Consider the following 25,785-nt stretch of genomic DNA (forward strand, 5'->3'; position numbering starts at 1 on the left):
TTTTTCCTCTCCTTTCCCTCGCCTTGATGCCGGGGGTGATCTGAAGGGAGGAGACAGCACTCAGTGCTTCTGGGCACCCAGACACTGCTCCCAGGGCTGCCCCCCTGCCCACAGCACTGCCCACAAGTTGTGCAGTCCCTGCGGGAACTGGGGCTGGAGGGTGTCCTGCCCACCGCCGTGCTTCACTGCTCGTCCTGGCAGCACACGCAGCTCTGCAGGAGGGATGGCATCTTGCTGGAGGCACCCCAGATCCCTGGGGCTGGGGAAAGCTGTGGCAGGATCTCTGCTAGCAAAGGGCTGGGCTGAGTAATTGAGGGTGGCTTTGGTCAGGGTGTTTTTGTGGGACTGGGTCCCAGGAGGTGTCTGCCGAGAGTGTCTCCAGCGCAGATGCACTGTAATGGCTACAGTCGGCGTCTGCACTACAGGCGTAGCATCACACCTTGGGGACAGGCGGATTATGAGCTCTCCTGCAGGATAGGTGTGCTGCAGTGTCTACGGTCAGCATTGGCGGTACAGGTGTACGGTACCATCTACAGTCAGCATCTGCAGTACAGGTGTACTGTAAGGTCTACAGTCAGTGTGTGCAGGACAGGTGTACTGTAAGGTCACCATCAGTATCTGCAGTACAGGTGTACGGTACCATCTACAGTCAGCATCTGCAGTACAGGCGTACCAGAGCATTTGCAGTTGGTGTCTGCAGTACAGGTGTATCATAGCACCTACAGGGTCTGCAGTACAGGCGTACCGTGGTGTCTACAGCCGGTGTCTGCAGTAGAGGTTGTACCATAGCGTTTACAGTCGGTGCCTGCAGTACAGGCACACCGCGGTGTCTACGGCGGGCGCCTGCAGTACAGGCGCTGCAGAGCTCCTTTGGAAGGCTCTTAGCAAGGCCAAGTATTTTCCTCCTCCCGGTCACCGCTTCAGATCCAGGGTCTGTAACAGCAACCAGCGGGGAGTTGTCCAACAGAAGACTTCATTGTGGAAACACTAGGTTTTGAAAGTACCCCTTTTTTTGTGTGTGAACCCCCCCTTCCAGAATGGGTTCTTACTTATTTGTCATGGCTGGGAGGGGGCTGTGGCAGGTGAGAGCTGCGGGGGGAGGCTGGGGTACAGCCCGCATTCCTCACCAGCTAGGGACAGCCCTGCTCTGGAGTTGCAATTTCCAGCTGGCTGTCACCAGTTAATACCCCATTGCCAGCGAGCATCCCCATGGCTTTGGGGATCCTTGTAAGGGGGCGCTGGAAGGGATCTGTCTCCCTGCCTGCTCAGAAGAGGACACTGGGACTCTTCAGCAGATGGTGGCAACCTACTTTTCGCCTGGATACAGGATCCTCTTTGCTCTTGCTGCCCACCTCAGGACTGTCCTCACCCCATCATGCCATGGCAGTTGATGTCACATCGCTGTGCCCCTTCAATCTCACTCGCAGGGACAGCCTATGGGCTTATTTTCACGTAGGTCTGGCCACATCCCACTTACATGTAGCCTGATCCTGCTCAGGGAAAGCAAGACTGAACATGCATTTAGTTTAGACCAAGAGCTGCCAGAGAGGACCATGTTCATGTCTATATTGAGTTGTCTAATGCCAAGAGTGACCGTGAATGATGTCCTCATTGCCATTGGTGTGGAGGACAAGGCAGGGAAGGATTGACTAGTCACTATCTCCCAAAAGGGAGATATGGTTTAGGGATTGCTTAGGGACATGATTTAGTGGTGGACTTGGCAGTGCTGGGTTAATGGTTGGACTCAATGATCTTGAAGGTCCTTTCCAACCAAACGATTCTATGATTGTATGATTCTATGACAACAAGAAGCTAGGGTCAGGGGGGAAGTCTGCCAGAGGAGGCTCCAGCTCCAGAGCTGCTGGGCCACCACATCTCATGTGCCCCCTCACTTCCCCCGCTCCTGCCCAGGCTCCTCTTTCCTCTCCACTCCCAAGAAACGATGCACTGCAGGGGTAAAAGCAAATATTCTCTAACCTCTTTTTTTCCGCAGAAGACTGTTTCCCACTGCTGGGTTTTCTGTGTAATAAATGTGGTTCCCCACCATCACCTTTCAGCTGGTCCCTGCTGGAGCAGGGACACAGCCCGGGGAGCTGCACGCCTGGTGAGCTGATGCTCGCTGGCCCATGCACCCGCATGCCGGGGTGCTGGCTTTTGCTAAAGAAACCATTAAATGAGCAAATACAGCAAATGGAAATTTGCGTTAGAAGCATCTGCAGAAATTGCTAAGGTTTTGTTATGCGCTTGGAAAAAAATATCAACATGGCTTTGGGCAAAACAGGCAAACAAAGCAAATACTGCATGGGAAATTGCGATTCAAGTGAGAAAAAGTTGGTTTTCTGGCTGGATTTTTTGCACTAAAATAGCTCCAGCTCCTGCCTGGCAGCTGGGCTCATCTCTGAGAAGAAATGAGTTTTTGCAGGGCGAAAGCAGTCAGGTGGTGAGGTCTCTGTGCCAGCACTAGAAGCCTCTGCCTGTGTCCTGGCTGTGCCACAGAGTCCCCAGGGACCTTGCTGGGGTCCCTCCTCTTTCTCTCTTTTTCCATCTGTAGCCAAACAAACAGCATCACTCTTGAGACTGTTGGTGCTTCGGGGCAGGAATCGTCCCTCGCCGCCCAAGTCTGGTGCCTGTCTCTGCATGGGTCCAGACCTGGGTGAGTCTGCCAGGCACACAGGCAGGAGTAGCAGCAATTATTTTAATGACTGATAAGACAAGGAGCGGCAGGGGAGGGTGAGTGGCTTTGCTCCACGGCAGGACCAAGATGTGGAGCGTGATGGTTGGCAGTGATATTTGCACCGGTGTGAGACGAACCAAAGGCTACGGCGAGCAGATCTCACGCTTTTCAAAGAGCAGGCTGATTGCCGGGAGGCTGGAGGGGCTCCCGTCCTGCGTCCTGTCATTGCCACTGTCCCCAGAAATGGGGTGGCTGCGCTGCCTGGGGGTACCTGGGTTGTGGTGCCCGAGGGGCTCCAGCCCTGGTGCAGTTCCTTACCTGCTTCAATTCCTGGTGCCACCCACCAACTTCCAGGGCTGTAAGGAGGGAATATTCAGTGGGAAGTGAATTTGGGATTGGTAGGGAGGGTCGGCTCCTGGTTTGCAGGCAGCTCCCAAGCTGCTCGGGGCCCCGCATGCCAGCACTGCTCCAGGATGTGGCATTGCCACCTGCCTCCGGTCCCAGCCATCAAGCTGACACCCACTCCCCAAGATGCCGGTTGCGCTGGCAGCTAGCACATAGGTGGGGTGGCAGCAGAGGAGCTGTGCCACGGGCATGGTGGGGACGCTGGGGACACACGGAGGAGGCAGAGCAGAGAGCAGGCACAGGGAAAAAGAGCAGCAGGAGAGAAGCAGCAGAGTGAATGATAAGGATGCTGTAATTAGCACTTTGCGCTCCTCACCCAGAGCTTTCAAAGGAAGGTCACCTTCATTATCTCTGTTTCACAGGCGGGGAAACTGAGGCACGGGGAGGTGGCGAGAGCGATTTGCTCAAGGTGACCCGGGAGGGCTGGGCTGCGAGCGGGGTCTGGGGCTGCCATGTCTGTGCTCTGCCGCCACAGCTCTCACTGCCAGCCCTCCCTGCCCAAACCCAGCGCTGCAAATTCAGCAGCGAGGCGGTGGGTCTCTTCTCTGCCTGTCTCCCAGCTCCCCATTTTCAGGGCCCCCATCCCTCCAGCATCCCTGCCCCTGAGAGGCATTTGAGACTAGGCTGCATCCCAAAATCTGCTCGTGACATCCCTCCCGGCCATACTTGCTTTTCCCTCCAGCCCTGCAAAGGCTTGTGTCCTGCTGCGAACCCAAGGCCATCTGGGCTCCTGCAACGGCCGTGTTGGGTAATGGAATATGTTTTACTGTTTTTTTCCTCTGGCTGGTGCAGCTCCCCCTTTATTTAGGTTTAAATGGATGCCATCTGGCTAACGAGCCCATACTCATGTTCTAGATTAAAAGGCAATCCTCCACGCGTTACCGATATGGCACTGGAGATTAGAGAGGTTTAAATGGTTTTGAAGGTGTAATTTGCTTTTCATGCATGGTACTATTTAACTCCTGGCGGGTGGGCCAGCATCCCCATTGCTGCCCCAGCAGCTCCCTCCCCGCTCCTGTCTCCTCTACCAGCGCCGGCTGCAAGAAGAGGAGAGCTCAGGCATCTGTGGATGCCCCCTCCCTGGCAGTGTTCAAGGCCAGGCTGGATGGGGCTTTGAGCAACCTGGTCTAGTGGAAGGTGTCCCTGCCCGTGGCAGGGAGGTTGGAACTAGATGATCTTTAAGGTCCCTTCCAACCCAAACCATTCTGTGATGCTATGATCCGATGATCTCCAAGCCTGGCAGGGCTGCGCAGGGCATCCTTGCGGTCTTGCTGCCATTTGTCCACTCACGAGGAGGCTCGTTGGTGCAAGGGGGATGTTCCCTGCTTGTCCCTAAAGTCCAGCATGTCTCCACCCACCTGCCTTCTTAGCTGTGTCCCCTTACGCACATCCTTGCACCCCAGCATCCCCTAGGACGTGGCACGGCTCAGCAGGATGGAGCAGCGTCTGCTCCTCTCCCAGCTCAGAGAGATAAGGACTGACCACGGCAACTGAGGCAGCATGCAACACCCATCGGTCACTGCAAAGACACAGATGAGGGTGATGCTGTCCCTGGCATGCCCAGAAATGCTGCTGCTGTTGCATGGGGCTGGTAGACAGCACAGTGCTCAGTGCTAGGGCCAGGAGGGGCCACACCAGAGCAGCAGCAGCAGCTGCCCGTGCTGGGATCTGCATTTTGTACATCCTAAGCACTGGCTGCTGCTGTGAAGTGCCTGGGTGTGCTCCCATCTCTTCAGAAAACCTCTGCAGCCCACTTGCAAGCAGTGTCTGCTCCTAGGGTGATGCTGCAGCTGCCAGGGAGAGCCCAGCACTGGAGTTTGACTTTATTAAGGGAAAGGCTGAAAATGAGATGAGGAAAACACAGCATTTGTGCAAGGCTTATCCTCGCCTCCGGACACCTTGTTGTGCTGACAGCTCCCATGGAAAGTGCCACAGGCCATTGAGCGATGAAGCATGCGCCAGCAAAACGCCTCGTTTTGCAGCAAGTTCCCCCGTAGCTGAGATGAAGTCTCAGTTCGTGGCCATCTCCTTGCAGTTCCATCATGCCCTTCAGCTGCCTGGGAGGGACCTGTTCTCAGCACGCTACGTGCAAGATCTCCTGGGGGCAAACCCTGACTGCTCCTGCCTGTGTTTGCTTCCACAGATGGCTAACCCCATCCCGTCAGCCTGCTGCGTGGTGCTCGCCGCCGTGGTGGTGGTGTACGCTCAGAGACACAGCCAGCAGGGTAAGTCTCTTCCCACCTCTTCCACCTGGAGGGTCCCAAAAAAAAATGCAGTGCCACCCCTCCGACCTCTCTCTTGGGGCAAGCTGAGTGCGCTCTCCACTCTTGCCTGACAAGACATTTCTGGATGTTCTTACTTTGATCCATGGTGCATGTGTCCCTTCCTGCCCACCACTGTGCGGTTTGGGTGTCCTGCATCCCCCCAGTGCCCACTGGTGTCCCCCGTCCCATCCACACCCTGCATGTCCCAGGGTGTCCCTACAGCCAGGGCAACGCTTTCGATCCCTCACCCGCCTTTTCTGTATGCTGTCCTGTGCAACCCACGCATGAAAGGATGGGTGGGTGGGAAGAAGCAGCAGCCTGACAGCCCCAAGCCCCAACACCCTACCCCATGACCATGATGGGTGCCTCATCCTGCTCTCACCTCATTGAGGTGACTTTGCCCCCACTGTCACCACCCATCTGTGCCCACCACTAGCTCCTGCCTCTCCAGATTAGCAGAGGATTTGGGGCTTACCTTAGAAATGGCCTTAGAGAGACAAAATTTTAGAGACACTGGTGATCCTGGGTCCAGGCAGGAGCAAGAAGGTTATGGGGCAGTGGGTTGGGTCCCGCTGTGGGGTCACCTATGGCAGCCCTGCAAAAATGGGACAAATGGGGGACCTCCAAAAAAGCCAATGGGCTTTCCTGGCAGTCAGCCTGGCTGCTGTTGCTTTTGGTGGATTGTAGAGGAGAATTTTGCTGATCTAACTCCAGTAAGGACATCTGTGCATCCATGGCCTCTGTGGGATTGAGGAACCCAGCCAGAGCACATCACTGAGCTCCCCTAAATCCATCTGGATGGGTTTACATTGTTGGAAGCTGGCAGCCTTGCTTCCTCGGACATGAAGCAGCTGGGGTTCAGTGACATGTCCCCATCGTGTGGGGATAGCCACTCTAGACATGGGGGGAGCTTGCTGAGTGGTGTTGCAGGAGTGTTCCCAGCACCTTCCCAGGGTGCCTGCTCGAAGTATATGGGTGCTGATCTCTGTGCTGCTTGTGGTGGTGTGATGCTTTCTGCAGAGAAGCAGAAGGTCCTGCTGTGCTTGCAGGACCGCTGCCTTGGAAGCTTTGAAGGACCCAGTGTCAAGTCTGCCAGAGCATCCCTTGGATGCACCGTGCTGCTTCCCACCGTGCTGTGGGGATGGCAGGTCCGGACCTGTCTCACAGGGAGATGCACAAAACACAGAAGTGTCAGGTACTTCAGGGTTATGCACACTTGAAATGTGTTGTCTAGACTGGGAAACAAACACTGCTCCCCACTGGTCCTGGCCAGGGCCACACATTTCACCACTGGCAGCAGCATGCTGGTGCAGAGAGCATGGCCCTGGGCAAGACCCCTGGCCAGGCAAGCTGCAACGACTGTCACCTTCTGCTCTGTGATCTGGCAGGATTCAGGGATTTGGCAGCATAGCCTCCCCATCCCTGTGTCCTTCCTCTTTCCCTTGCCTGGCTGCACCCAGGCAGGAGATGTCTGGGGTACCAGCTCAAAACCAGAGCTGCTGGGACCTGTGTGCATCCACAGGTGCCTGAAGGGGGTGTGTGGAGTGAGGCAGGGCTGTCCCCATATGCAGGAGCCAGAGAGGCTGCTCTGCACTGGGAGACACAAAGAGGAGAGAAGGAGGAAAATTGGGTATAAGAGAGGAAGCAAAACTGGGTATAAGAGCTAGAGGAAAGCTAGTAGGGCAGTTCCAGCACTGTCCTCAATCTGTTCCCCCCAGGTACCATATGTCCTTCCTGGGCACCTCTCTGAAACACCAAGGTGATGCTCTGGACAGGGGCTTTGGAGCAGCAGGTCTCCTGCCCACCCCACCGTGCCCGGCTTGGGGAGGCTACACACATGCAGGTGAAATCTGGGAGCATCTGCCCCATGTTGGAGACCTGAGGGGTGTGCTCCATCCCCCCCCATCCAGAGCTTGCCCCCTTACCTGCTGCAGCCTCCCCTCATCAGCAAACCCCAGGGCTCATCCGTGGCCAGCCAGGCACTCAGTCTGGGAAAGCACAGCAGGAATGGGGTGGGAGGATGGATTAATCCCACTGGTGGCAGAGACCGGGTGGAGTGGGGAGAAGATGCTGGCATAGAGTCCATTTATCATGCACTTGAGGCACGCTCGACTTTAATAGCTCATGAAGCACTTTAAGAGATGCATTAGCACTGAATACTTGAGTGAGGAGGATATGACAAGCTGTTAAGTGAGCACAAGCTCAGTGCAGGGAGGCCGGCCACCGGCTGGGCTCCTGGCTCTCACATGCACCCTGGTGATTACTGGAGCTCTGGGCTGAGGCTCCCCGAGCTGAGGCTGCTCATGCATTAACCCCTCTTGTGCTCAGCTTTGGTCCTTCTCCTTGGAGCTGGTAGAGCAAAGGTGCGTTTGTCTGGGATGCAGAAGCCCAGGATGCTCCCCAAGGTTGATGGGGGCAGTGGAGGAGCTCAGAGGTCAACGGATTTGAGTACCCTCCCTCCCTCTGGTCACAGAGCTCCCTTGCTTTGCATCCGTGGCAGGTTGCTAATGTTACACCTGTACCACCCTGCTGGGCACCACCGCTTGCAGCTACCTGTGGGAGTGGGCACAGTGCAGTGGGAGACCGGAGCCATCGCTCAGGGCAGCTGCAGGGGGATGCTCGGAGGGTGGCACTGACGTGCTGGCTCAGGCAGTGGGTTTTGGGTGTCCTGCTGCAGGAAAGCACAGAGGGGCAGAGAAGGACAATGTTTGTGGGGGACTCTCCCACAGCATGGCCCCTTGTGTCACCCCAACTGGGGGGCATGGGGGTAGGGCAGAATGCATGGCTGCGGGTGGGGGATGCCACCCCCAGGAGAAACATCCCTGATTAGATTGTGTCTTCTCCCCCAGAATAGCTCAAGCCTTTGAACAGGTTGCTCCCAGCCCACCTCTGCCATGGGGTTGTTGATTCTGGTGTTTTGGGGCAGCCGGGTTGGACCGTGGGTGCTGCTGGAGCCACCAGTGCTACTGCCAGCCAGGAGCTGCATCGTGTGTTTGCAGCTAATCCTATTGCTGCTAAACGGATCACCCCACGCCGCTCAGCCCCGCACGCTGGGTGGGTCTGGCAGGCTCCGGCAGCGTGCTCGGCGTGGTGGGATGGCTGCTGCTCGCTGCCGCTGTATTGAACATGCACCCTTCCCCAGCGTGGCCAGGGCAGCTGGCGCAGGGTGGCTTCGAACGGCCGCTGCAGTACTCTTGAATTTAGCAAAGAAAAGGGGGTGCACTGGGTAAAATTGTAAGTCGAGGGAAAAGAGGTGAGGCTTGCAGGGGTTAGCTGCCAGAATAGGGTGGTATAGGGTAGTGTTTGGCCCTCCTGATGGACTCACTGAGCAAGAGGTCCAGGGATGTCCCCCTGATGCATGGGAGAGCACTAAAGGTAAACCAGCTTCAGATGGGGCTGCTGGATGGGGGACAGCCTGCCTCGAGGGACAGGCATTGCCCCAGGCAGCCGGGGGCTGTCCCCATCCACAGAGCTCCCAGCCAGCACAGAGGGATGGAAAGGACCTGCAAGAAGAAACGAGGGGGGACAGAGGAGGCAGAACTGGCTGAAGACCACGCAGTAGAGCCCAGTGTCCACCCTGTTGCCGTGGGCAGCTCAGTTTTCTTTCCTGTGTTTCCTCCTTCAGGCAGTGGTTGCTGCCCTTTTATTTTGGAGTAGAAGGCGGCGATGGGGAAAACTCGGGAGAGCACAGAAGCAATGCTGCCTGCTGTGACACTTGCACCTTTGGTTGGCCAGGGGCTTTGTTGTGTGAAAGCAGTGCTGGCAGGGGTCCCTGCCATGCAGAGACCCTCTCCCTAGCAGGTCTTGGGCATCCTCAAAGGAAAGGGAGGGGCCACAGCATGAGCCCTGGGGCTTTGCCAGAGCTCCTTACGTGGGAAGTGAGTACATGGTGGAGATGCCTAACTGCATGTCAGGCCATAAAGCATATATGCATGGGTGATTACAGCTTTTCTATTCGTTCCCATGGCTGCCTGTGGCTGGAATTAGCTGTTCCCAGTAGACCCAAGGGTTGCAGCAGTCCTGGAAAGAGGGAGCTCTGCTTCTCCTGGCTCCTGCCACAACCAAAGCGTCTTCCCCATCCGTCAGCTCTGCCAAAATTATGTCCACATCTGTCCGAGATTGAGATTTCTCTGCTTTTAAAAGAGGAGTAATTCTGCTTTATTGATCCTCACCTTGCTGAATTAACTTGTGTTTAAACAATAATTATGTTTTCACCCAGGAGAGGAGACAAAGAGATAAACGTCTGTGGAAATGAATCCATTTCAGATGCCACATGCTGGGGTTAATTTATTGATGGGCGCAGAAGCTGCTATCTCCTCTCTTTCTCTCCAGCAACAAGCAATTAGCCCCCATCATTCCTCAACCGAGGAAAAGAAAGAGATTTTCTTTCATTACTTTCCCTTCTCTCTTGCTCTCTTAAGCCCTGGCGCTAATCTTTTGCAATCGGTTCTGCTGCAAAGCCTCCCAGGAGCTCCAGTTTGCAAGCGCCTTGTTAGAAATGCTGCCCACATTTCAGCTAAGACAAAGCTTGGGCCAGTAAACAGCCTTCAAAATGCACAGCAAAGCCATTCAAATTGGCTTTCCGAAGAGAAACCAGCTGTAGGTATGTCCCTCTCTCCCCTCACCACATTGTCCAGCCTTCTCCGTGTGGCTTTTGTTGGCTGACAGGGATGCAACCAGCTCTTCCCAGACGCTGGCTCCTCCTGCATCGCTCAGCCCATGCAAGTCCCCACGGCATCTGCCTGGCATGGTTAAACTAGTTGCTTTGCTTTTGGGGGTGTTCTTTCGGTTTTCTGTGTAGGAGATGGTTTGTAGATTCCTGCAGGAACATGTGGTTGGTTTGTAGACATCTGAGTGGTCTTTGGTTGTTGTGCAAATGCTGTTTGATTAAGGTGCTTGGATTCAAGTGATGTGATGGGCTACGTGGGTCATGAGGCTTGCTCTTGCGCGCATGAGTGCACAGGGGAGATGTGTGTCTGACCTAAGGCAGCACTGCAGGAGTAGTCTCTCCAAATATACATACAGAAGGTCTCCTCTTCTCTCTTCCCTCCTCTCCTCTTCTCTCTCCTTTCCTCCTCTCCTCTCCTCTCCTCTCCTCTCCTCTCCTCTCCTCTCCTCTCCTCTCCTCTCCTCTCCTCTCCTCTCCTCTCCTCTCCTCTCCTCTCCTCTCCTCTCCTCTCCTCTCCTCTCCTCTCCTCTCCTCGTCCCTCACCACACTGCCTTTCAGTCATGCATTAAGCGACATGACTAACATCTGTCATGTGTTGTTTGTTTTTCCACCCGTTCCCCAGGGCGAGATGTGTGTGCAACAGAGTGGTTTGGAATTTTTGTAATTGCCCAAGCACGGGCACTCACTGGGGAAGGCAAGGTCAAAGAGACCGTGTGTATGTGCCAAGCGGCCAACTGGGAGGTTGTAGACGGTGCGTGCTTCCCGCAGAGGCTCATTCCACTCTCGGGCTGGGGCCAGTGCAGGAGAAAGCTCTGTCTCCTCATTACATAGCACCTTCCCACCACTCATGACACCTCCTTGCATCTCGGGCCAAGTTTTGCTCTCATCACAGTGCACTGGCACTTCATCTCCGGGTGGCTCCTGCCAAGGTATTATTGGTATTGTCCTCCTCAAGATGCAGCCCTGCATTCTGCAAGCCTGACCTACATTCCTCTGCTGGAGATGAATGGACTTGTGTTTGGCTGCATAAAGCACATGCTCTTGCTGAGGCAAGGCTAGTATATTAACTGCTCCAGAGGTCTGCATGCAATGGACTCGTCCTTTCCATTATATACGTCAGCCTTTGTGTTGCCGGCAAACTTTGCCAGCAACACTTTTATGTTGCCTTCAAGGTAATTGATAAGATGAGTGATTAGCAATGGGCCAAGAACAGATCCCTGAGGGGCCACACGGAACACCCTCCTGCAATGATGATTCCCCATTAACAATTAATTCCCCATTAGCAATTACATTTTTTAATCCTTTCTGTTATAACTCTGGATGCTCTCATTATCCAGCTGGCTGAAATACCAGCCTTGCTCCAAGCTGCAGCCCCGTTCAGCGTGTGAGCTGGTTTTGGAGCATTTCCAGGACCTCTCTCAGTTGATGAACCAAGGTTTGGTGTACCTGCCCATGCATCCCTCTTTGCAAGCATACTTGAAGCCAAAATGCTCTTCAGAGTTGCTTCATGGAGAGCCTGGAGAACCAGAACTGAGGCACAGTGGTGGATCAATAAAAGGACGTGTCTTGCTGTTGGAAGGATGTGATCAGGGTTTGCTCAGTGCAGTCAAGGTTGGGGGGCTTAGCTTGGCCTGTCCTCAGGCTGAATGAGCTTGGTTCATGATGGTGTTCATATAATCTGCTGAAGGAGGCAGCTGTACCTGGAAAACCTCAGTCTCAGGGCATGTTATGAGTAGATGCTCCTGCCTCAGAGCTGCAAGAGGGGAAAACCAGAAGCACCGGGGCAATGGGGGAAGGTATTGTTGAAAGTGTGGACACCCCAGGATGGCAGCACCCCTGGCAGAGCAGTGCTGTCTGCGCTTCTGGGCACCCCAGCGATCACCTCGCTTCTGTAGGCAACTCGTGTACCTGGCAGGTGAGCCAGCCTGACTCACCAGGGACACATTACCCCTCACATGAAGGCTCCAGCACTGGCGGCTTGTGTGGAGTGGTTAGGCTGTAGCTGTAGCTAGTGGTGTTCCCCAGGGGTCAGTACTGGCTCCAGTGCTGTTTAACTTATTCATCAGTGACCTGGACGAAGGGATGGAGTGTACCCTCAGCAAGTTTGCTGATGACACAAAACTGGGAGGGGTGGCCGATACCCCAGAAGGCTGTGCTGCCATTCAGCAAGTCCTGGAGAGGTTAGGGGGCTGGGCAAAGAGGAACCTAATAAAGTTCAACAAAGGCAAGTGCAAGGTCCTGCACCTAGGGAGGAATAACCCCAGGCACCAGTACAGGCTGGTTGTTGACCTGCTGGAAAGCAGCTCTGCAGAGAAGGACATGGGAGTTCTGGTGGACACCAAGTTCACCATGAGCCAACAATGTGCCCTCGTGGCCAGGAAAGCCAATGGTGTCCTGGGGTGCATTAGGCAGAGTGTGGCCAGCAGGTCGAGGGAGGTTCTCCTCCCCCTCTACACTGCCCTAGTGAGGCCACACCTGGAGTAACTGTGTGCAGTTCTGGGCCCCCCAGTTCAAGAAAGACAAGGAACTACTGGAGAGAGTCCAGTGGAGGGCTACAAAGATGATTAGAGGACTGGAGCATCTCTTTTACGAGGAGAGGCTGAGGGAGCTGGGGCTGTTTAGCCTGGAGAAGAGAAGACTGAGGGGGGATCTTATCAATGCTTCCAAATACCTTAGGGGTGGGTGTCAAGAGGATGGGGCCAGACTCTTCTCAGTGGTGCCCAGTGACAGCACGAGGGGCAACGGGCACAAACTGAAACACGGGAAGTTCCATCTGAATATGGGGAAAAACTTATTTACTTCGAGGGTGACAGAGCACTGGAACAGGCTGCCCAGGGAGGCTGTGGAGTCCCCTTGTCTGGAGATATTCAAAACCCACGTGGACGCGACCCTGTGCAATGTGCTCTGGGTGAACCTGCTTTGGCAGGGGGTTGGACTAGATGATCTCCAGAGGTCCCTTCCAACCCCAACCATTCTGTGATTCTGTGTGATTTGAGCTTTTCCATGAGACCAAGGCTGCTTAAATCATTCTGAAGGCTGCCATTGAAGGGCAGGCACCTGCTCTTTGCCTCCTTTGCCTTGCTAATTGCTTCCTGGGGCTAAGCTAGCCAAAGCACATGGCTGTCTGCTGGGGACCAGCGTCATCCCAGTGGGGTTGCTTCATCTGCTGGGGGATGATCTGCTGACCCACCCCTTGCTGGCCAGAGGTACAAGCTGGCTGTAGCTCAAGTTGCAGGATCCTCAAGTCCCTCTGATGCCTTTGTAAGGAAGGCCCATTACCTCATTGCTGGGCATTCATTACTGTGGTGATTTCCCAGTTGCCTCCCCATCTTCCCTGCCAGTCCACAGCTGCAAGGAAGCAGCAGAGACAGCAGCTCACCCCACCTGCAATGGCACCCCAGCTGCAACCCATTAAACTCCGCTGCATGCTTTTAGAGCTTTTAAGAGCCCATAAAGGTCTGGGGTCCCCCTTGCTGCTCTGATCTTTTCCCTGCTGCTTCCCTGCCCTGTATGGTGATGGTGAGTCTGTCTGATAAGAAGAACCCCAGACCCAAAGAAGCACGAACTTCCACCCCACCTTTTCCTTCCTACCCTTCTCTCTGTCCCAGAACACCTGGCTTTTTTGCTTTGCAGCACAAGATGCATGTCCTGAAAGGTTCCCTATCTGTGAAGTAAAAGAAAACAGCAAAAATAGCCCCAGGTCCTGGAACATCTTTTTCTATTACTGGACATCCCTCTGAGCTCAAGTAGATTTCCTGCCCAGACACAGAGTGAATTATGGCCAAGCTCTCGGAGGCTGACCTTGTGGTCAGCCAGAGCATGGGCTTGCTAATAAATGTGGTTAGCCCCTACCGCAGACAGCCTATTTTTAGTGCCTGTGTTTCCTTGCCCACTGTTTCATCGCCCTGCAGGTCCCAGAGCCGAGCGTCCCCCGGGGGTCTGGCCGGTGGCGCAGGGTAGCCCCGCGGGGAGCATGTCCCAGGCTCATGCCTCTCGCCTGGGCACTGGGAAATTGAGAGGGTTGATTTCCAGGCAGTGTCTGTTAATTTTGCACCGCAGAAAGTCGCGGGTGCCTGGAGCAGGGTGGCCTGTCTTGCTGGGGCACGCTGTCGGAGCACAGCTCAGCTCATGCCCGTCAGACAGGTAGCAGAGAGCTCGCAGCACTAACCTGGGGTCTGTGCTTGGAAAATAGCCACAGGTCAGCGTGAAATTGATGTCCCGTTGTGCAAAGTGCTGTCAGATGCATGAGGATAGATGCTCTTAAAGTGCAGGAGGGAGGAGAAGGACAGGAAGAAAAACAGAGGGACTGGCACTTAGGTGAGGGGGGAGCACCACTGAGTGGCTGCAGGGCTTTGAAGACCTGCTCTTCCCAAGTTACTGAAGTTTGGAAACACGCGAAGGACATTGCAAGGAAGCTGCCTACTTTTGCTGTACAAGTCTTTCTGGAGGCACTTGCACTGAATTTACCACTTTATGGGAATGGATGAAGTTGTTTGCAATGGAGCCAATGGAGATGAGGTTCTGGGACATCTGTCCCCAGGCCCACATGAGCATCAGAGAGCGGAAGGTAATCTAGTAGGAAATGCCTGGGATGCTAACAAAAATATGAACCCTTCCATCTGCTCCAGGTCTGATGTATTGAAGCAGATCACAAAGCTGTAAATGATTAAAAAAAAAAAAAGTGACTAAAGAGTAAAAGTGTGGATCTGGCAGGTTTTGGGCAAGTCAGTCTGTGATCCCACAAAACTGGTGAAAATATTTCACATATGTGGTGAGAAGAAATGGCCGAGGGGATCACTGTCTGCCAGGATTCATTAGTTGTGCCAGTGGCAAGGAAAACTGTGTCTCAGTAGTCTCTTAGACTTCATTAAACATATCGACAAGCAATGAAGGAGGAGCAATGGGGTTTGTAGTGCACTCGGGTACCCGGAGGAGCTTTGGATGGGGAGCATTCAGCCCAGGACGAAGCCCTGGGAGTTACTGCTCGCAGGAGCAAAGCCGCTGTGACCCATGGGGAGGAAGCAGGACCTGCTGGTGTGGATGTGCAGAGGGGACAGCGTGGGACGGAGAGCAGCATTCAACTCATGGCGCATCTGTGTAAGCCAGCTGGGTCCTTGCTGACAAATCCTTGCTGAAACCCACTGCTGGACAAGCCCAGATCATGGGGAGAGGGTGGAAGGAAGGGTTTGGGTAAAGGTCATCTTCTTCTCAGGGTAGCATCATCCTGTTGTGTGAAGCAGGAGCATCGCTTCTTCTGCAAACACTTGGCTCGCCGTAGCAGCAGGAAGCCCCCAAATGCTGGTGGAAGCCAAAATCTCGTTTGCACAGATTTCACACCCGGGGAGCTAAGGCACAGCCAAGCACACGGGGAATAGTTGTGGGCTTTGCTCTTTGCATGATCTCTGGCTGCAGAAGAAGGGCCATGTGCTGTCCTAGCACTGAGCTCCTTTTGGCGAGGGAGGAAGCAATCCTTGTCCATGGGTTACACCTGTTGTTTTTTTATGCCCATTGTTTCATTTTCAAAGGCTTCCAGAAATGGAAGATCTCATAAAACAGTGACAGTTGGAGTGGAAGCCTTTAGTGCTTCAGGGGTTTGGCTTCAATTAGCCTCCAAAAGCTCAGAAAGGTCTTGCCTTGGAAGTCACACGTGACTGTCCCAGGGAGCCAGCCATCTCACATTTCCAAAGCAGCCTGGGCCCTGCTAGCCCATTCAGCGACATGTGTCCAGCTGAACTTGGACTGAAGGTGCCAGTTGTTATTTATCCGCTTTGAAGAGTTTCCAGTGTCTGAAGCCCTGGATCATAGGATGCCCTGGGACCGCAAAGCCAATCTCTGGTCAGGCTGAAAGAGCAAAGTGCTGCAGCTCCGGGCACCACGTGCAGGAGCCCACGACCTTAGCAGAGGGTGCTACAAATCATCCCTGGAGCATGTCAGCAGGGCTGTGTGCGGCAGACCCCGGGACCAAAAGGGCTGGCAGGGCTGGGGCTGAGAAGTTCAGGTTCTGCACATCCATCAGTAGCGTTGGACACAGAGTGAGTCACTTGCTCCTGTCTTCAGGCCACCTGTGACACATCTGTGACCAAGCAAAGCCCTGGATAATGGGAGCACAGCCACAACGAGACACTGAGACCCAACATCATCATCTCTGCTTCCTGGGAAGAGGATTTTGCTAGGGTGGGAACAGAGCAAAAGAACCATGAAGCATGCTCAGGAGAGCAGATGCGGGACACGACATGCACAAACCATTATTATCAAGGTCTTTGGGGGGTTTAATTTCTCTGGGCAGACACTGTGCTTCTGTGCAAAGGGAAATAGCTAATACACAGATTCCTAATCTGTGTGGGAGATGCTGGAGTGTAAAAAATAAACAGAAGAACAACTTGCAAGGTGTGCAGTCTGTCCTGTGGACGAAAAGAACATCTTTCAGGATAAGCAACCTTGGGCAGCACTAAATGGAGCGGATCCGTGCAGAGAAGCCAATATAGTTGTGGCATATTAAAAGGAAAAGGAGAAGAAAAAGAAGGATTGTGGAGGGGCTGTGGCAGGCCCATTACAAAGGGGAAAAGCAATGCATGTCACCTTGTAATGAGTGCTCCAGGAAGGCTAATCAGGTGGAGAAGTGAAGTGAAACCACACAGCAGTCGACGGTGATGGAGGCAGGAGGGCTTGCAGTATTAGTCCAGCATATGGACCATTGATCTCTTGGTGTAGGATTTGCTGGGAAAGATCGTACTTTAAGCTCAGCTGCCACCAGTCGCTAATTGAAGCGGAGGAGTCTGGAGCCTCATTGCACTGCCTTCCTTTGCTCAGAGCCATGCTGGGGAGGCTGGTGCTGGGGAAGGGGCTTTATGTATGTGATTCATAGCATGGGGATGAAACAGCCTTCATCTCCGCTCAGGAGCCAAGGGGAAGGGACTGAAAACTTTTCCTTGCACAGTTGCGTACATCGGTGTGCAGGGTGAGTCCCTGTCCCACAGCCCTGGGCAAGGCACATCCACCTCCTGGTGCAGGATCCCCCCTGGATGGGGCAGAGCCTTGCCGCAGGGTGCACATGCTGGCAGAGCCATGCGCTGCCCTTCGTCCCAGGTTCGACACACTTGGCCTTCCTAGGTTTTTTAGCTTGCAAAGCCTGAAGCATTTCCCCCAGTGCTGATCCCTGTTAGTGGATTTAAGCCATCCGGCAGTAGTCAGATTCTTCTTAGTTATCTATTCTGGAGTGTTGCAAAGCAGTGAGAGGTTTGCAGGGCTGATGCTGAAAAACATTGACTTGCAAAGCTGGAAGCCTGGAGGACTTCTACCAGCCAAGAGCTGTGTGCTTTGTAAGCAGAAGAGAGCCGGCACCATCACACCGAGGAGCTGACCAGGATGCGTGAGGTAAAGCAGAGCTGCAGTGTGTAGCATGTCTGATTCCTGCTGAATTTGCTAAGGTGTGATGAGGTGTGCACGTATGTCCGATGTCCAGGAGCTGGGCATGCTGCTGGGTTATGCAGCTCTGCTGGTGGAGAGCTGGTGAGGAATGGGTGTTTTGCTATGCCGAAATGTGCTTCTTCTCCCTGGAGAGAGGTCCCCTCTGTACTCTGCCGGCCTGTGCTGCTTGGATCCTGCTGTCTCCAGGATCCAAGCTGAAACAGAGCTGAGGAAGTTGCCGAGCATCGTCCACGTTGGTAACAGAGCTGTGGAGGGGGATCAGGGCCCTGTCCTGTCACGAGCAGCAGCCAGGCAGGCTCACGACAGCAGTGGCCAGTGCAAACCTGCATCATGCAGAGTATGGGCACGGGAGTCTGCTGCTGGGAGCCAGTCCTGGGAGCCAGTCCTGGTAGCCCCACATCCATACAGCTGTCCAAGCGCAGATGTTCTCCAACCAGGCAGGCGGGCTCTGCTCACCATCTACATTGTTTATGTGCAAACCCGCTCCTGGGGGCACAGTGAGCCGAGCCTGGAGCACTCCCAAGGGGAGTCTCCGTGAGCTTGAGACTTTGTAGGCTAAGTCACAGAGAGCCTCTGACTCCAGCCAAGCCGCAAGCCCTGGCAGGTCAGACTCTGCTGTGTCTGCGGATTGCCTGCACCGTGGTGTCGTTGCTCCGGCTGAGAACATGCTGTGCAAATGAGAAACTGAGGCACACAGGAGTGAGACTGTATTAAATCCAGAAGCTTCATGTCTGTCTGTCTACTCCTCTCCCTGCGATTTCCAGTGGGAAACCTCCATGTCTAGCCACAATTGTGAGCCTGGAGATCTGCCACAACCTGTGCCAGCTGTTGAGACAACTGGACAGGCTTGGAGCAAACCAAGAGAATCCAGTGACATTGCTCAGGACTGGGAAGGGGCTGCTGAGCCCTGCAGGGCTCCCGCTGTTGGGAGGGGGCATAGCATTACCTGGGACACAGCAAGGCACCTGGCTGGTGACCACATCCAAGTTCCCATGCTCAGCAGACTTGAAAATTAGTTTTACCTCTGTGGTGGGAAGCACAGGGTAGTTGGCCAGTTCTTGTCTCTTTTTTTTTTTTCTTCAGGTGAGGATCCCTGCTGTGTGGCATAGAGGAAGGGCAGCTCAGGAGCTTGGGTCCCCACTGGTGCCTCCCAACTTTTAGAGCATCACATGAGCCCCTTGGCAGGGGGAGGAACCATGGCCATTGCCAGTGGCCACAGGCTCACTTGCAAGTAGCTGTAGCACCATTCCCACTGGCGCTCCTGCTGAAAGTCCATTCACTTTACTGGGACTCTTCTCTGCCTCCTTTGCCCTTGAGGAGCCTCCCCAGCTTTGCCCACTAGCACCCAGCCCTTGCCTTGCTCTCTCCCAGCATCACCAGGCACAGCCCTTTGGCTACTAAGAGAAAGGGTGTTGCTCCTCCTTGCTCTTGGAGGATGATTTTGCTCTCTTGCTGGACCCATAGCAAGCATCCTTCTCTTGGCCTTCCTTGGCTGGGTGTAATAGCTCTGCCAGCTCCGTGGTTCCTGTTGGCGGGGAGCCTTTAGAGATGCCTTCAAGCTGCTGTACTACCCTTCCCATCGTGTCAATGGTGTTTTGCTGATTTACAGCTGTGGCGCAGGGGGTCTGCCCCCATGCAGGAAACTCCTCCAGCTCTCAGCCCTGAGACAGACACGTCTGTCCATCCCTCCTGGTTTGCAAAGAGAAGTTCTGTTGTTTACAGCTCGAGTTGCTGGAGACTGATGCTCACCTTTATGGAGAGTGAGCCCTGAATATTCAAGAAACAGCACTGAACTCAGTGTGACCATGGTTGGCAGGTTCTGGCCCTTAATTAATTAGCATTGATTGTACTTCACTTCCAACAGTGGAGGAGGGAGGTGAAGCTCATGGAAGCAGTGAAGTGTTGCAATATAATAACTGCGGCCATTTTCATGCTGCCTGTCCGTGCTCTTCAAAAGTTACGTAGCTGCTGCGATGGCAGCATGGGAGACAGAAATGAAAATCCTGGGAGAATAGTAATGACATGGGACTTCAGAAACCGTCATTTTAAAAGAAATTTGTTTATACATTTATGCAGGGTTGGGTTTTTTTCCTTCATTTTTTCTGGTTCTTGACATGGGCTTAGCTTGATTTAGCCTTAGCAAAGGTGCTGCTCCTGTCTTCTGCGTGGCAGCAGGGTCCATCAGCCCATCAGGAGATTCAGCCATTGAAGCGTGGGACCTCCATGCACTCCCCTTGCTCCCTGCTTCCCCATCCAAGGGCAGCAGCAACCTTGCAACCGCTGGGCCACCAAGATGTGCTATTGAGGAGGTGGGATGTGTCTTGTCCGCCAAGAAATTTGAAGGGGGTTGAACCAGTCACTGGTGAACAGAGGTGTCTGCCTTATCTGAGCAAGACACCCGGTAGTCAGCCTTTCTCTGTGTTGGTGAACCATCCCTCCACGTGAAGTTGTCCATCTCGCTGCAGTCTGGGCATGTCTTTTCCATAGAGTTCTGTGAGTCCAGGGGATTTTGTATCCTTGATGCATTTCTTTCTCCGTATTTCTGCAATTTTGTTCCTGGCAGCTTTGGAGAGATGGCAGCCCCAGGATTTAGCTAGGCAGATTTAATCCCATTACATTCTTCATCCTGCCCTAAAGCACAGCTTCAGAGTGAAGACCGCATAGCGAAAACTACCAACAGTGAAGGCCAGCCCAGAGCACGTCACAGCTTTTTTAACATGTTGTATGATGTTGCAAACATGTCTCCCAGCCTGATATCCTGCAAACACTGCGTGTCTTTAATTCGTGCTGTGGCCTGGGCCAGGAACTCCCAAGCTTTTCCTTGCACAACCCATCTTTGGGTCCATTGCCGGGGGGTCCCAGTTGAGCTGTGACTGCATTGCTGGGAGCCCCAAGGTCTGGTGGGCTTTCTGTCCTGCACAACACGTGTGCACAGCTGCCTTGCCAGGGTGCTGGGAAAAGCAGTGCCAGGGCTGGAAAAGGGGTGGGAGGTGGGTGTCAGCAGGCACAGGCATTCAAGTCAAGCCCGGTAGCACAAGGGATTAGTGGATACGGGCTGTTAGGTGATTTAATTGTGTTTTCCTTCCTCCAGTGAGTTTGGGCCATTTTTCTTAACTTGCTTAGCCCTGAGGAGTTTTTTAGCATAACCGGTATTTATGGAAGGCGTTTTGCTTTGCTGCTTCAGGAGGAGTCACTGGTGTACTCCACAGCAGCCATCTCATAGCCCTACAAGCCACCACTGCAGCATCTGAGTGCTGGCATCCTGTGGGGCGTGCAGGGGTTCAAGATAGATAAAAATGGCCCAAATGAGTTCTGTGCTTTGGGTGCTTGTATTTCAGTAGGGTGAGGAGAGCCCAGCCAAACCCTGGTGTCGATGTACCAGGAGGAAAATCAGAGCCGAGCTCTGATGCAAACAACTTGTGCACCCTTGGGCCAATCATTTAGCCTACTTTGGGGACTTCAGCTCCGCCTGTAAGATAGTGAGAATGATGCTCTCCTCGTTTGTCTCATCTGTTTGAGTTGTCAGCTCGTTAAGGCTAGAGCTGCCTCTTGCCGGGTGCCGGGCCAGAGCAGAGGGTGACAGGGTGCCCATCCCCGGGGGGCTGTGGGCAGTGCGGCAGCGTGGTGAGTGCTGGGGAAGAGCCGCCTCCATCCCCTGCGCTGGGACCCCGTGCTTCCCATGAGGGGCATCTCCATCCAGAAGCGAAGCGCCGGCTGCCAGTCTGTCCTGAGCAGAGCTGACAGGGAGAATCCTCAGGGTAGACGTTTTTTGTCGGAAAATGAAGTCTTATCAACATCCAAATGTTTTACAAAATCATATTTCTCCATCGGGGGGAGGGAGGGGAAGTTGTGGGACGAGGGGAAGGGCTGCAGTATGTCTTTTGGTATTTTTCAGAAATGGTTAGGCTCTTCACTTTAAATTGACACCCCTTCCCCCCCCCAAAAAAAGCCCTTTGTACAAAAGGAAAAAACCTAAAAGACATGAAACCCTTTGGTTTCCTGCTGAAGGAAAGAACCTTCCTCTTTTTTCTTTTCTTTTTTTTCTCTTTAAAGGAGAATTTTTGGAAGTTTGGCCTTTTGCCCTGATGGGGCCAGAGCAGCGTTTCCAGCTTCATGGCATCCCGAGCTTGCCCTGGCCGTGCCAGAGCAGCAAGGGGGCTGCAAACACCAGAGCCCAGAGGAGCCAGAGCATCTCCTCCCTCCCGTCCCCACGCAGGCGACCGCTCTCCCTGTCGCCATCTCCCACAGGCCAGCGGCAGCTCTCCCTGGGTGGGCTGCAGAGCATCCTCTTTTTGCTCTGCTTCCGTTTGTTTTCTATCCGTGGCCTCAAGCCGGAGGTAGGGGAAGAGCTGCGTGCTGCCTGTAGCTGCTTTCCATGCGTGCCTGCATAGATTTGCACTGATTTTCCCTCCTTACGGACTTTCTCATATTCCCCCTCCCGCAGGCAGTGTGTGCGGTTGTTTGCAGGCTCCTGCCTCTGGGCAATTTCCTCCTCCTCCTTGCTACCATTCCCTCCCTCGTCCCTTCTCCTCTTCCTCCCTCCTGATGGAGACAGCCTCTCACAGCCGACTCATTTCAGAGATGTTTTTTCACTGCCGAAGCCAAGATTTTTCTCTCTCCCATCACGCTTAATCTAAAAGTGGGAGGGGGAAGTAGGTTTTGGGGTTGCTTTTGGGTTGGTTTTTTTTTTCAGCAATAAATAATTTCAGCATGCTGAAGAGGCAGGAGAGCGGAGCCGGCATCGGGCTACACTGAAATACTCCATTTGTTCTGGGAGTCTTTCTCCCCCCTCCAGAAAGCTTCCTCTAGTGTTTAATTTTAAAACAAGTCACTATTATTTTTTGTTTTCTTAGTTTCCAGAAGAGATTCACATATAATTTCGGCTTGCCTGGAGATTTCCACACACACCAGAACTTTTTCCTTTGGCTTTTCTTCCCTCTTTGCTTTCTTTTTGCCAGGGTTAAAAGCCCCAAGTCAGCAAGGTACTTAAACACATGCTGAAAGTTAAGGGCTTGCCTAAGTGCTTTGCTGACTTGGAGCCAAAGATATTTTCTCAAGTCCTTTAAATGCTTCAGAACCTGAACTCAAAACTTTTTACAGAAATTCCAGAATTCAAGTATCTCTTGTGCTAATAATAGTTGTAATTCAGTAGTGCCTTCAGATAACTGGAGCTCTAGATGTGGTGAGCTTCTGTATAATCTTACTTTCAGAAAATATGCTTCCCTAAATCTTCTTCTGCTTCAAACCCAGGAGCTCTCTAGAGAACTGGGCACGTTTATTTGTATTTCAGTCAATGACCATAACTGGCCTTTTAGCTGTTGTTTTGCAATAAGACACTCAAAGCTTTTAAGTGTTGAAATTTAGGAAATAATGGACAATTAGTTCAAATCATACTGAATGAATGTCTGCTCCTGAACTAACATTTGCTCATCATCCCCAACACAGGAAAGAAAAAAAAAAAACAAAAAAACCCACCAACTTGAGGGCTGTTTGAAGCAGCAGCATCAGTAATTGGAGGTTAGGAGATGCTCTCAAAGGCAGGCTGAGCTTCCGTCTCACAGAGCCTGGGAGCAGCGCTGCTCGCTGCTATTGAGAGTGTAGTCAGAGGGATGGCAATGTAAGCGATAAGGAGAGGGAACAGTGGTGGGTAGACGAGCAGGAAAGGCTCTGCCAGGGAGGAGGTGTTTCCAAAAATGGAGAGGCAACCAGCAATGAATAGAAATCATGGCGCGATTGCTACAGGCTCTGCGTGGTGAACGCAGGGACCTCTGCCACCAGCCAGCCCATGGGGGCCATTTGGAAATGCTCAGCTGCTTAATGAAAGGCAATTTCATCAGAGGCTTTGGAAAGGGTGCTGGATACTGGTGCTTCAAGGCACCAACAAGGGAGCAGGACCAGGCAGGAGATGGCTTAGTTCACGACCCTGTAAGGGTTTGCACGCACCCTCCTCTGAAAGCACTTTGTACTACTGCCAGGATTGGGAAACCCAGCTGAAAGCTCCCTGCTTACTGTCCTCATCTTAAGGCTTTCTTTTCAGAGGTGGTGTGGTCACTGCATTAGCTTCTGCATTGTGCTGTGTAGGGGTATGCGTGTGCATCTGCACAAGGCGTGCAAAGCCTCTGTCCATATGCCCCAAAGTATCGTGTGCTTGCAGTCTCCTGCCATGTTGTAGACGTGCTCTGTGAGTTGCTCAGAAACCATCTGGGGACCATGATCCTGCAGTTGTGTCATCCATGGCCCAGATACACCTTCCAGTCCATAACCAGAAACCCAGCCTCATCCATCCCCCAGTTGGAGCCTGCTTCCAAGCTCTACTCGAGATCCAGGAGCTCTGTCCTGAGGTCCGGTTGTGGTCTGCAATGCTTCTTTAGCTACACTCAAGGATTTATCTTGATTTCTCTGGTGGAAGTAATGCTCTTTCCAGTGTGCCATGGGTCTGAGACGTTCCCATCTTTCACCACAGAGGTGCTGGCACCCAGCAGATGCTCTGTGTGACTGTCAGGCTGCAGGTCCACAGCTGTGCCGTGGCTCAGCATGTGCTGGTAATCGTTTCCAGGCTTGGCTTTGCTTGAGGATCCTTTGGAGTGAAAAGCATGAAATGCAAATGTAATATCTCATTATTACTGAGGCAAATCCTGAGGCCTTGGCTTAATTGTTAATACAGCCCCTGATGGGCAGAGTAGATGGTTGCCTTATTGTTAGTATTGCTTTGAAATCATCTCCAGGCTCCAGAAGTGTGTGTTACTTGGAGAAGTGAGTGATGGTGACTGAGTCAAAAAAAAAAAAAATTACTTGGGGAAAATGCTTCCCATTTTATCAGCATCTGTTCTTCCCACCCTCTGTTCGCCGTGCTGCGCTGGCAGCAGCTTAATTCTTCTGTTATCCTGTAGCCACGTGCATAAAGAAAGGTCTTGGTGTTGATGCTGGGGGAAGAAATCCCTCTCTTGGGAAGAAACAAGTGCTGGGGTCTAACCTCCAGTGGATGTAGGGATGGAGGAAAAAGTATTGGTGTTTCTGTTGGGAGTTCCTGGGCACAGGACATCACTGGGAATACCTCGGTGCTGCCCTGTCCCCCCATGCCTCGGTGCTGCAGGTTGCACCCCTACTTTGATTTCAGAAGCCAGCCTGGGTGATGCCTTTGGTGCCTGGCCCCACACACAGTGTGCTCTGTACCTCCTCCTTGCTGGGACTGGGTCGTAAGGAGGAGGATGATAAACCTCCTGTACCTGTGGTTAAGAAAGCGAAGGAGATTTTTCCATCGTCGGGCCGCAGAAGTTCACGTGTTCAGTTGCAGCGGTCCCAGCTTCAAGCCCAGCTGCTGCCGATCCACCCAGGGGTGTGAGCATTACATCTGTAAGCGACAAGCCACTGGCCTACAGCAGGCAAAAGCCAAGCCAACAGGCAGACAGAAAGAGCCTGAGGGGCTGAATTTTAGAGCTATTAAATGATTAAATGCAAGGGAAAAAAAAGTTAATTTAACATCGCGGTTGTGATTTTACACACCCAAGAGCCTGGAAATTGAGAGCTCTGCTTCTCACACAGGGATCGTAACTTGGCACTGCAAGGATTGTACAGTATGTAAAATTAGACCGGAGAAATAGTAAATACGCTGCAGGGACCAATACCGTCTTGGCAGAAGGAGGATGGACTGAGTGGGACCCAACAGGTCTTTTACGCCTCTGATTTCCATAATTCTGTGCTAATAAAAAAACATATTGCACAATGCCTGATGCTAATCTGCGGCCTCGAGCGGGGTGAAGCGGCAGCCGGGTTGTTATGTGAACAAACAGCCGTCGCCCCCGGGGTATTCACACTGGGAAGGCTGTTATTTGGGGGCAGGCGCGTGGGCATTGGCAAGCAGCAGTGGGGAAGCGTACGCTGTGCACCGGGCTTAGGAGGCGGGTTGCGGTCACAGAATCACAGAATCACAGAATCACAGAATGTTAGGGATTGGAAGGGACCTCAAAAGATCATCTAGTCCAATCCCCCTGCCGCAGCAGGATTGCCTAGACCATATCACACAAGAACGCGTCCAGGCGGGTTTTGAATGGCTCCAGAGAAGGAGACTCCACAACCTCTCTGGGCAGCCTGTTCTGGTGTTCGGTCACCCTCACCGTAAAGAAGTTTTTCCTCACATTTATGTGGAACCTCCTGTGTTCCAGCTTGCACCATTGCCACTTGTCCTGTCAATGGATGTCACTGCGAGGTGCCCTGACGTCTCTATCCAGCGCTGCCCCCCTGCTCCCCAGAGCTGGGCAAATACAGGCATCTGCACGCTGTTGCTGGACCACAATGACCTTTTCTTGTGTTTACGGCTGTGATTTGGGCACCTAATTCCGAATCGT

General features: G+C 53.2%; 1 protein-coding gene across 3 annotated transcripts in view; it reads left to right on the forward strand.

Moving 5' to 3' along the window:
• Positions 1-25,785, forward strand: part of CNTFR (ciliary neurotrophic factor receptor) — a 215,123-nt gene that overhangs the window by 118,684 nt on the left and 70,654 nt on the right. For all 3 annotated transcript variants that reach the window (XM_068423190.1, XM_068423189.1, XM_068423188.1), the window contains one exon: positions 5,223-5,304. In XM_068423190.1, the coding sequence (XP_068279291.1) occupies positions 5,223-5,304 (82 nt within the window). The remainder of the gene's footprint in view (positions 1-5,222; positions 5,305-25,785) is intronic.

This window comes from Nyctibius grandis, chromosome Z (assembly GCF_013368605.1).
Source record: "Nyctibius grandis isolate bNycGra1 chromosome Z, bNycGra1.pri, whole genome shotgun sequence".
NCBI lineage: Eukaryota > Metazoa > Chordata > Aves > Nyctibiiformes > Nyctibiidae > Nyctibius > Nyctibius grandis.